The sequence below is a fragment of the Chelonia mydas genome, chromosome 1 (assembly GCF_015237465.2).
Source record: "Chelonia mydas isolate rCheMyd1 chromosome 1, rCheMyd1.pri.v2, whole genome shotgun sequence".
Lineage (NCBI taxonomy): Eukaryota > Metazoa > Chordata > Testudines > Cheloniidae > Chelonia > Chelonia mydas.
In genome coordinates, this window is record NC_057849.1 from 195,930,056 (window position 1) to 195,942,535 (window position 12,480).

At 46.3% G+C, this 12,480-nt stretch overlaps 1 protein-coding gene across 1 annotated transcript in view; it reads right to left on the reverse strand.

The window, feature by feature from the left end:
- The window catches only part of F5 (coagulation factor V), a 63,928-nt gene extending 52,355 nt beyond the window's left edge, over positions 1–11,573 (reverse strand). Inside the window, exons 1-4 of the mRNA XM_037908821.2 lie at positions 11,327–11,573; positions 7,869–7,960; positions 3,285–3,407; positions 779–991 (exon numbers count right to left, since the gene is read on the reverse strand). Of these exons, the coding sequence (XP_037764749.1) occupies positions 779–991; positions 3,285–3,407; positions 7,869–7,960; positions 11,327–11,487 (589 nt within the window). The 5' untranslated portion in view covers positions 11,488–11,573. The remainder of the gene's footprint in view (positions 1–778; positions 992–3,284; positions 3,408–7,868; positions 7,961–11,326) is intronic.
- Between the last annotated feature and the right edge of the window lie 907 nt (positions 11,574–12,480).

Below are 12,480 nucleotides of genomic sequence, written 5' to 3' on the forward strand. Positions count from 1 at the left end.
CTCAGTGAAGACAGAATCTGTGGAGATTTTAGCCACTAAACTCTAGCATGACACTACTAAGCATGTGCAAACTGAAATTTTTCAAAGGCTTATAACACAGCCAAATTTTGCAGATTTTCACGTGAACAGAAAAAGCGCATCCCTAACAGAAAGGCCACCCCCCCTTTGCCAAATTTCACATTCCTGCTCCAAAGCATGAGGATGCTAGAGTTTCTCAACAAAACAGTCTTAGTGGTTTTTTAATATGTGCAAAACAAAGTGTTTCTTCCTAGCCTCGTTCTCGGAAACAGTTGAACAGTTTTGGGTACAACTTTCCAAAATAATTCAATCTGAGGCAGACACCTGGAATGGTAAATTCCAGCCTGAACAGTTAAAGTTTCACAAAGTTATAAGCAACTGAAGTTGGGGGGTCTCAAAATGGGAAATGTCAGGCAACTTTAATATAAAGCGGTGTTACCAGCCCTGCCTACAATTAGAATTATTCCAGAAACTAGTGTGCATTACAGCTAGACCCGAACACTGTAACCTTGAGCCCTAAAATAAAGACAGGAAATAAAAATCAATTTCCTCTAAACTGCCTGCCCAGAAACACGAGAAGGGAAGCGGGAAATGAAATGCCTTCTCACATTATGATACAATCTTCAAGCTTGATTTTTATGTTTTTTTGTTTTTATCATTACCACAACAGAAAGCAACACTATCAGAACGTGCTAGGCCACTGAAACAGTAGACCAGCCGACATTTTATAGCTTTTGTCTACCCAAAGCATTTTGGTTACCTTTTTTACATATAAGCAATGCTCCAATCAGACCGGAGTTAAAGTCCACCACCATGTTCTCATGTGAGTAATAGATATAGGTGAGACAGGGAGGGTCGGCTTCTTTAGGCCCAATTTCTGCAGTGATCTCCCACGTGTATTTATACACCAGGCCTGGAGGCACAGCATCGTCCAGTTTTTCAAAAGAAGATGTTCGGTCAGCATACAGGGAACCTGCATAGGTAGAAGTCGAGAGAGGGAGGTAGAGGTGGCATTGAGGGAGGGAGGGAGGGACTGATGAACGTGTGAACAGGGTTTTTACTACCATTGCCACCCATACACAAAGAACTTGATTCTTCTCTCACCTGCACCAGCTTTACAATGGTGTAACTCCATTCACTTCAGCAGAGTTACTCCCGATCCTCACTGGTGTCCCTGAGAGCAGAATCAAGACCAGTAGTCGGTTTCATTTACCCAGGCTGATGTGGTGGGGGAGCATAGTACAACTGCTCAGCCTCTCCATGGTTGGATTCAGGAGTGATTGAGAAGGTACTAGCTGCCCAATTCACCAGCTCTCCACTGATCCTGGTCCAGCCCCCCTCCATAACACTGGCCCTGTAGGAGCCACTGCAGCCTTCCGACTTTTGTGCATTACAAATCTGAATGGTGATAACATTGCATTTATGTATTTAATTTGTTTGCATTGTCTACAGCCAACAAAAATGTTCACTTAACAAGAAGGCTTCATGGAGGTTATCAAAATTCTAGCTGCAAATAAGATGAGAAATCAGTGAAATATCAACCTGAACCATCATCAAACAGAATCGGAGATTTTCAGTGACATGTGATCGTTCCTCAACACAGAGCTTGACTCTGCTCCTACTCAGCTGAGAGCAAAACTCCTCTTGGGCCCACCATATGAACAAGGCATTAAACAAAACCTCAGAGAGCTCTCCTGACAAACTGATTAATAGCAAGGAACAAGATCATCTACAACTGGGGAGGGTGGAGGGGTGGAGGAGGGGTGGGCTGGGAAATCTTGGACGTTTTTGCAAAAAAATGTATTCACACAGTTTGAAATTTCAACATCTGAAAAAAATCCCAACCCCCTCGAGAGGTGCTGAAAAGGGAGAACATTTTTCCAGATATTGTTTTGAGATTCAAAACATTTGAACCACCTATGACATCATCAACCCTAATGCAATTAAATATTTGCAAGCTGACAGCCCACGTGCAGTCACTGACACCAGTGCAAAGGGAGTGTAAAATGCTACCATTCTGACATGGAAGTGCTTTACATTCACTTTGCACTGGTGAAAATGAAACACAAAGTGCAAATTGGGTGCATATTCAGTAATAAATAACCCATTACCAATGGTGGCAAATACCTTGAACTCTAAAGCCTTGGAACTGAAAGGATATAAATACATTTTCTTTAACACACACATTTAAACATTTACTGTATGGGAGGATAGTTCCCAATCTTTAGGATAAGGTTCTTTCTGAAAACTGTAGCTGTTTGGAGTAAACAGCGTGTGAGGAGGCAGGACAATGTTGTGCAGTTCATTTAGCGCACAAACAGCCACAGACTGGATTCAAAGGTCACAGGTCATCAGTCTTTGGGGGATTTTCTGAGCATTTCCTCCCTCACCACTCTATTTTCTACCCCCTTGTTGCACTTGCAGCTCTATGCAATCTATGCAATCTATGCTCTATGCTCTATGCAATCTAGCTGATTGAGCGCCAGTTAGAAGAAGTTAACGTCAAATTGGATGTTGGTAAATCATTTGGCAGGATAGAGTGGCACTGTTTTAAACTGATAGCTTTACTCAAGTTTGATTTGGTCTCTATGGCATTCTAGACAATCAGCAGGGTATATTAGTACCATGCCTCTAACATCTGACAGCCAAAGGTCAGATCTTGCAAGAAGCTGAGCTCCTCCTGGGAGATACCAAGTACCCTTTGTCATAGTCCCTGGGTAGGCCACCCCTTCTGAGACCCTGTTCCAGTCCCCCAACTGCATCCCTTTCAAGTGGCAGGGCTGTGCCTCCACTTCTTTTTGGGGTGAGATCCCCTGATCCAACCACTCACTGACTTGGTCTCTGGGTCACCTCCCTGGTTGCCAACCATGATATTGAGCAGGCCCAACAACTTGGCACCTGCACGAGGTTCTCCTGGGGAGCCTGTGGTCAGTGGTAGTACGCAGTGACACAGAAGCAGCCTCTTCAAAACAAAAGTATGATTTGTTTGCCAAAAGGCACACAGCACTCAGAGAGATGGATTGAAAATAAGAGACCTATACACATACTGTCTTACCTATACTAGGCATTCCCCTCAAGTCCCTAGGTAGCCTTGGAGCCCATGTTTTCTTGGGGACCAAATTACATCCTGCTTGCTGCCCAAATTACGACCTGACATCAAAGGTCGATGGTGTCCATACCCTGGACTTGGTTTTCGGCCCTTCTCTATCTAAGATTATATAGTCTTGAGTAGAAAAAAAGAATAGATGGCATTTTACAGCACATACCTTCTGATAGTTTGTTGTAAGCTATGCCTTGTGGGTGAATGCTCAGTGGTTTGTTGGCCATGTTCTTAAAGTGAACTACTAAAGTGTCTCCCACTTCAGCATGCAGAGTTGGTCCCAGAAGTCCTGCAGAAATTCAGCATAAAAAAGAACAAGAGATAATGAGTATCAAATGGTGCATCTTAGTGAAAGGGAGAGAGGCACCTTCTCCTGAGCGGGAGGGTGAACTCCTGTTAAAGGACAAGTTGCACAAAATAAAGGCAGAGGATTTAATGCCAGTGCAATGAGAACTGAGGCTATCCAGTGATTTAGCTGTGAAATATCTAAATGGTGGAAAGGCACACAAGGATCTAACACAGGGGTGGGCAAACTACGGCCCGCGGGCCGGATCCGGCCCCTCTGGGCTTTGGATCTGGCCGGCAGGATTGTCCCCTGTGGTGGCGCAGACCCTGCGCCGCTCTCAGAAGCAGCCGGCACCACATCCCTGGGGCCAGGGGGGGCAGGCAGAGAGCTCTGTGCATTGCCCTTGCCTCCAGGCACCACCCCCCGCAGCTCCCATTGGCCGGGAACGGGGAACCGCGGCCAATGGGAGCTTCGGGGGAGGTTCCTGGAGGCGCGGCAAGGGCAGGCCATGGAGCCCTGTGCACCCCCCTCCCCCAGGGGCCGCACAGGGACCTGGTGCCGGCCGCTTCCTGGAGCGGTGCGGCATGGGGCTAGGGCAGGCAGGCAGGGAGCCTGCCCTGGCCCCTGTGTGCGCTACTGCCACCCTGAAGCCACTTTAGGTAAGTGGCGCTGGGCCAGAGCCTGAACCCCTCCCTCCAACTCCCTGCCTGCACCTCGCACCCCTCCTGCACCCCAACTCCCTGCCCTGAGCTCCCTGCTGCACCCCTGTGCATACCAACTCCCTGCCCTGAGCCCCTTGTCGCACCCCGCACCCCTCCTGCACACCAACCCCTTGTCCTGAGCTCCCTCCTGCAGTCTGCACCCCTCCTGCACCCCTGCCTTGAGCCCAATCCTGCACCCCAACCCCCTGCCCTGAGCTCCCTCCCACAGTCCGCGCCCCTCCTGCACCCCTGCCCTGAGCACTCTCCTGCACTCCGCATCCCTCCTGCACTGCAATCTCCTTCCTTGAGCCCCCTCATACAACCTGCACCCCTCTTCTGCCCCAACCCCTTGCCCTGAGCCGGTTCCTGCACACTGCACCCCCTCCCGCATCCCGCACTCCCTCCTGCACCCCAACCCCCTGCCCCGGCCCTGCATACAATTTCCCCACACAGATGTGGCCCTCAGCCCAAAAAGTTTGCCCACCCCTGCTCTAACAGATGTGACCCAATGTAAATGAGGTCGTGAATTATATATTCAGCAAAGGACACTGAAAATCATCGGAAAATTCTGCACATGAACAGAAAAGGCTGTTTCCTGGCGATGGAAAGTTTAGTGAACAGACAGCTTAAAAGCTGGGGAGAGGATTTCTCCCCTTACGAATTAGTCACCAGTACTAGCAGAGTTTTAGGAAAGCAGACAGAACTCTTAGGGAGTGTTTAATGCAACATGCAGAGCAACAGCCTTCACAACACAAAGTATGCCTCCACTTCAGTGGGACATGCAGTTGCTAGCATGGGAATGCCTTGCCAATCGGCTTTTAGCACGGCTAAGAATAGCAGAAAAGATGCAATAGCGCAGACCCAGGTGCAGGCTAACAATGTCAGTACATACCTAGGAGGAGCCCACACTGAAGCCCATGCTCCTGCATCTTCTTTGCTACTTTTAGCCATGTTAGCTACATTTAAGCTAGTGTGGGTATGCCTACCTGCGCTGGTATCACACTTCCCAGTGCAGTGTAGATATACTCACAATCAGGGAAGAAAAGCTCCTGCAGTCACAGAACGCATGCTGAGGAAATGGGGTCGGTAAGAAAGGTATTGTAGCGATGGCCTGAGGCATCTTCCACTGCAGTCAAAAGGATTTTTTCCATTGACGTTGATGCACAAATGGATCAAACCCTTGCAAAGGTGGTTTCTTTTTATTTAACTAGACATTTACCTGTAAATACGTAGCACCTGTCAATGAGTAGCACCTCACTCCACCCAGTGACTGCATCATAGGGAAAAGCCAGTTTTACCCATCCTATCTGAGGGGAGGGCTTTTATGGACCAATGAAAAGTTACCAAAAGATAGAACAAAGGAAGCCAAGTATTGGAAAGGGGCATATCAATGCAGAGAGCCACACAGGAAGGGGAAGCACTGTGCAGGAGAGAGCAAGGTCACAGGCTGGGGGAAGGAAACTCCATGTGGGATAAGCCACCCACCATGTAACAGCCTGCATGAGGCAGGGGAAACCCTGCCTGCCTACCTTCCTGGACACAGGTGTCCCTCCAAGGACTCCCAAGGGAAGAGTGAGCTAGCGAGGCACATTGCGCTTAGGATGGTTCTTGTGTTCTATATGATCTGTATTGTCTTGTGCTTTATGTGATTAAGTAAAAGAGCAATTGTGTTAGGCTCTGTGCAGAGCGTGAGAGTGTGTTATCTGCCTCACAATTATCACATGCCTCCTGTTCAACTAAACCTTGGAGTGGAGTGTAGGGAGAGGGTGTGTTTGAGTATAGCGGAGCCTGAAGAGTCACCATTGTGCCCAGGGGCTCGGCAGCTCAAGAGAGGGTTCCAGCTCTCATAGGGAGGTGCCAGACAGAAAGTCTGCGCCCTGAGTGCATTCCTAGGGACTCCAAGATCGGGGCAGGGGCTAGACTGTCTTCAGGTCCCAGAGCCTTAACGCACCCAGGAACCCAGAGGCTTGGATTCCCCTCACAGCAGTCAAGTGGGTGGCCAGCAGGGAGCGCCCAACCAGATCTGTGACATTCTTCTGGCAGTGTTACAAATTGCTTTACAGAGAGAGTGCATTGCTCCCCACTTGGTAACCACTGGCCCTGTCTAATGAGCGACCAGCCAATTACTCACTGCCTTTCATGCTGTGTTCTCGAAATGGGTCAGGAGAAGGAGAAGGGAGGATGAGATCCCAGAAATTAGTGTCAACCCAGGAGGGATCTAATCAGAAACTCGCCGCTGCAGGTTGGATCACGGTAGGTTGCTGGCGTCCAGTTGGTCATCCCATTTATGCTCTTTAAATACTGGCATAAATTTTCTTCCAGTCTTCTGGAAACTTTCCCAGTGTTCCAAGACTTATCCAAAATCAATAGTGGTGGTTCAGGGCTTCGGTCCCCCACACAGGCTTGCTTAAAAATCCAAGTCAAAGGGAACGACCCCACCAAGCCACTACTCCACTTCTACCCCCCCGTACAGCAACCCACCCCACCTGCTAATACGTCCCAGAACCTGTTCCCCTGGTGACCTTACATCTCTTCCTGGAGGAGTGGTGGAATCCATCATGGGGAGTACTAAGGGGAGAGCCTCTGCAGCTGTGCACTGATCCATCATGAGCCCAGGCAGAGGATGGCAAATGGTGTCAAACAGAGCCTGGAGTTGGAGGATTGAGTGTGATCAGTGCGACTGTTTTGCACAGCGCTAAACGTGTGGGAGATTGATAGCAGTGGAAGGGAGCAACACCCACATTTTTCAAGTTCTGGAAATACACAAACCGGCCTCCAGAAATGGGTGCCCACATATTCTGCAAATGCTGCAGTATGTACGCCTGTATGGCCAGCAACGGCACCGCATACAGACCCATCACACAGATGACGTTCCAGGAGCACGAATGATCCCACAGAAGGGATCATTCTGCAACAGTATGATCATAACAATATATTAGAAACATGCAATGTTTGCACGCGCACACAGATCCTAAACCCTGTGCACACAGCGAAACACGGCACGCACAAAAATTTGCACAAAAGCACAAATATTTGCACAGAAGAAATTTTTTGCGCACACAATTTTTTACCTGTCAAAAATTAGAGGGAACATTGTCATGACCCACTTTGTGGTCCCAAGCCACAGTTTGAGAACCTCTGATCTAGGCTGACCTCTTGTATAAGAGGCCATAGAACGTCTCCAAAATAATTCCTAGAGCAGATCTTTTAGAAAAGCTCTGAATCTTGATTTAAAAATAGCCAGTGATTGAGAATCCAGCACAACCCTTGGTAAATTGTTCCAATGGTTACTTACTCTCACTGTCAAAAATTTACACCTTATTTCTAGTCTGAATTTGTCTAGCTGCAACTTCCAGCCACTGGATCCTGTTATACCTTTCTCTGCTAGACTGAAGAGCTCACTATTAAATATTTGCACCCCACGTAGATACTTATAAACTGTAATCAAGTCACCACCTTAGCCTTCTCTTTGTTACGCTAAATAGACAGACTCTGAGAACTCAATCACTATACAGCATGTTGTCTAACCCTGTAGTCATTCTTGTGGCTCTTCTTTGAACCCTCTCCAGTTTAATCAATACTGATAACGAAGGCCAATATTTTTAAGGGATTGGGCTTTTGGCTCCTGGGCTATAGAGAAGAGCCACCTAAATTCTCTATATATTTGCTTGGCTTGCAGTATATGCTAGCCATGGGTATACAAATACAGGTACGTGTTCCTGCCCATAGAAGACATTGGTTTTGAAAGTTATTTGCTGCTTACCTGAGAAAGTATCTGTTGGTTTTGCTTTCTTAAAATCTGCTTCATACTCTCTAAAGGCAATTTTCTTAAACACAGGCTCTGAATTTTCTAATCTGCAATAGGAAGTATTAAAAAAAATAAATTAAAGGTAAAGCTCCTTAGCTATTCAGTGTGGTCCAGTGGAGTGGGCAGGAGACTGGGCCTCTGGAGACCTGGCTTCGATTCTTGGCTCTGTCACTTGGGTAAATCATTTCATCTGTTTCCCCTCCCAATGTGTCCATTTAGAGTGTAAGCTCTTGGGGACAGGGAATCTCTTAGTACATGTTTATTCAGCACTTAGCACAATGGAGCCCCAGTCGCAGGTGGGGCTTCTGGACACTATTGTGATAGAGTTTAATAATGTAACAAACCACGTTTTGCTATGCTGTGGCTCCTTTCGGCTCTACTGTGAGGTTGGCATTAGTTTCCTTATTTCACAGTTGGGGGAATAGGAATCCAGAGAGCTGAAGTGACCTGGCCAAGGTCACGAAGGAAGTGTACTGTAGAGATGGGAGCAGAACCTGGATCCCCCATCCCTGTGCTTCATTTTCAACATCACCTGCAATGATCTCAGCACAATCATTCAGTGTGGCAATTATCTGTAACTGCTGTGACTTTTAGGTAAAAAAGAAAATGTGATTCGTTCCCCTTTGAAAGAGCAAACTGGCCTCTTATAAGGCAGCCCAGGGATCAAAGCCATTCAGGAAATTGCTTCTTGGGAAATGTGGCAACTGTCTTTACCTTTTGATGCATAAAAGTATATGCACAAATGGATCCCATACCCTGTGCTGTAGAAGGAACCCAAGCAAGCAAGAGAAGAGCGCACATGGCTCTTGGATGATGGGTGTTGAGCTGAAATGAAGGTTGGAGGGGCAGAGCTGCTACATTTTGTGCCATGCATCCCTAGCTGATTGGTAGATTTCTTGGTAACTACTGCAGGGGGCGTTCAGCAACAACTCCCTCTCAAAGTCTCCTACCTTCCTTTCAGGAATGTAAGGTACAGTCTTGGTAGGGGGAAGTTGATGACAGTACACAGACAGGGAGGCAGGGCAGGTAGATGAAGGGGAGGTCAGCCCATGGTGATGGCTCAGGATCCAGCCTCTGAGTTCAGAGCAGATCTGCTGCCCTGCAAGGCTGTGGATTACCCTAAATCACCCTCCCGCAAGGAAAGAATCGGGCAGAAACGCCATAGGTGTCTACTCCATGGGGAGCAGAATTGGGGACCCTATGAGTTAACAGGAATTTGTCATTGACTTCAGCAAGAGAAGGCTCTGATCTATAGAGCTCACTGCTGAGTTTTTCCCTGCAAGAGTTTGTCCTCACAAAGGTGATATGTGACCTCATGTTATGATGTTTGATGGAACTTGCCTGACTGACCCTGGGGTGTAGGAAGAAGGAAGTTATGACAATAGGAAGAGAATCATTAGAAAAACCTGACATTTTTTCATGAAAATCTTGAATTGAAATTTCAAAAATCTGAAACGTTTCTGCCAGGATTAGCAATAACGTACAGCCAGAAATAATCTTTGACCAGCCAGTGTGTGTAAACAGAGCCAAACCTCTAGACAGCTTGGTTTCTATACACAGCGATGAGTGGGAGACATACACGTAGCACAAATGAAACCAAAGAGCAGCTTGGAAACGTCATGGACATATGAAGGCAAGCCCAAACGGTGTATGTTTGGAGGGCAGGGTGCACTGAAAAATTACACCTGGTCATATCATATACAGCACTGCCAGCCTCAAATGTTCAAAAACATGAGATTTTATTTGTAAAAAATTGCCCAAAATAGAGCAGTCCTATTGAGACCTGAGTTGTTTTTAGTGTTGGTGTAGCTGTGTTGGTCCCAGGACATGAGCAAGACAAGGTGGGTGAGGTAACATTTTTTATTGGACCAACTTCTTTCTGAGTTAGCAGCCAATAAAAGAATAGGTAATCACTTTAGAGATCAATTAAATGCATTCAGAGAAGTTTTGGGCCCCCTTTCGAGACACATTTGAATAAAAAACATTCAAACGGCTCAAAGACTGTCCGACTTCCATGCCACCTAACCCCTCCACCTTTTCCCTCCTGGGTCCTTCCCTCCTCTCCCTATTCATGTAGGTCTCTTATATTATTACTGGTTTCAGAGTAGCAGCCGTGTTAGGCTGTATCCGCAAAAAGAACAGGACGACTTGTGGCACCTTAGAGACTAACCAATTTATTAGAGCATAAGCCCATGAAATTTGTTAGTCTCTAAGGTGCCACAAGTACTCCAGTACTTTATATTATTCCTGTACTTTATATTATTACTGTAACCTCTACCCTACTGTGTTACACCTATATAGTACTGTCTGGTTTTGTAGGGTCTGTTCTTGCAGCTTTGAAGAGTTGTAAAATTGCATAATTCTGTTGGAGATCCCATGAAGCCTGCAGTATTCAGCAGCATATATCAGCTGTAAGTCATTTACCTTTTGGTACTTATTGGGGGGGTGGGGGGGTTTAACCACAAAAAAAAATACTAATCCCAAAAAATTTGTCAGTGTTGCCATGGGAACCTGAAAGTGAAACTGAGCGGAAAGCATGAACATGGTGAAACTGACTGTTGTGTATTCATCACCTCAGCTGAAGAAATGTACTTAGTAAGCAACCATAAAGAAAGTAAACTAGATTATTCATTTACATTTTTAAAAATCTATGGTGCTTTTTGTAAGGATCTTTTCTTATTTAAAAATAGATGTAGTTTTGCCAACTCTGGTGATTTTTTTGGTTAGTTCTGCGACATTTGATGTTTTTTCTTAAAGCCCCAGTCACTTGAATCAAAAGTTTGCATGAGAATCTCAGCTTTTTAAAAAAATAAAAAATAATTATCCCCTCCCTCAAAACAGTACATTTTTAGTGGTTGCAGAGAAAACTTGGAAAATGTGACGTGAGTGTGACCAAAAAGCAAATAAAAAGAACTTCAAATTTCCCCCCAAATGATGAGATTTTAAACAGATAATAATGTTGAGAGTTTTTTTATTTGCCTTGTGGCTTTTGAGCTTTTCTACACAACTGTGAGGGCCAGAAACGTTTTTTTTACTGTTGAAATGAAAGCTGAGATTCTGATGTTTTCACCTAGCTGCAGAATCTCCTGAGACTCATGCAAAAATTCTCAATGTAGGATTGACCCCAGTGACAGTTTGGGGGGCACAGAGGACATGGGACTGAGTCCAAGTTTGCCTTTGTCAAAATGGCATCAATAAAAACTGTTCCAAAAAATCACATTGTGTGAATAAAACAGCTGATAGCACTGAACTGAATTAAGGGCTTCATCCAACTGGAATCAATGCAAAGACGCTTATCAACTTCCATGGGCTGGATCAGGCCCTAAGCCCAGCTCTGCACAAACTCCTCAGGAGACTCAAGTCCCTTTCAGCCCAGGAGGGAGCTGGTTGCCTCCACATCTTCCTACTCTTACCTGAACTGTTCTTTGGACTGGGGTCTGTAGCTCCAGCTGGTGGTCTCTGCGGCTATGTAATGCTCCCGGACCCGAGCTGCTCCCACCCGATGCCACGCCAAACCTGGCCACCACAAACCAAGCAGCATCAAGAGAAGGAGGTGCGTGCAGGAGAGCCCCATGGTGCAAGCTCCTGCTGATGTCACACTGGGAGACACATGAGGCAGTGGCTGCTGCTTTTGCTGCTACTGCTGGGGAAATGCTTTCACTGTGGTTCGTGATGCAAGAAGGGGGGGTGGTGTTTGTGACACCCAGGTCATTGCTCTTCACCTCCTCCTGCTGCTGACAGGAATCAGAGGGGAGATAAACAGCTGCTCAGGCTGCCTTTCCCTCCCTCCCCCACATCTTCCCTGCTGTGTGCCAAGCACAGAGGACAAGCAGCCTCAACCACATAAGGCAGAGTTGGTTGACTGGGTCGTTGCCTACTAGGGCAGTAGAGTATTAGGGGCAGCGGCCCAAATAAAAACTGTCTATGTGGCTGAGTTGCAGGGTGATGAAGCATAGGGGCAGTGCTGGCACTGGAGGCAGGGACCTGGCTAGAGATGCCACATATCCTTGGATTTCAGGGATTATTCCAATTTTGAGGGGGAAAGATCCTGCATCCTGCAAACCTGGCATGCTGGGTGATAAAGAGCAAGAAATAGTTCAGGGCCTGGGGACTGACAGGCTCCAGAAACTTGTACTAGTTCAAATCCAGTCCAGGTTAGCAGGAACTGACAGCTGCTACCTCAGGACAACTCTCTGGGGGCCTGTGAGAATCCGGGAGCTCCTAGTTGACAAGCCTCCACATAATCAGATAATTGACTTTAAATGCTCCCCTTATTAGCAGGCAAAATGCCAAACCCGAAGGAGCCAGGGAGACTTGACTCCTCTTTTGTCCAGAATGAGAGTCCCTCTAGCCCAGCTTTGAGTAGAGCTGGCTGAAATTTTTTGAACATTTTCTTGTAAAAAAAAAAAAAAAGTCTCTAAAATGATTTTCTTGTCGACATTGTTCAAATTTGACATCAACATTTTCATGACTTTTTGGATATTTTTGGTTGATTTTTTTTTTTTACACATAAAAAACAAATCAGAAACATTATCAAAATGGTTATTGACTTTTTTTGGTTTTCTCC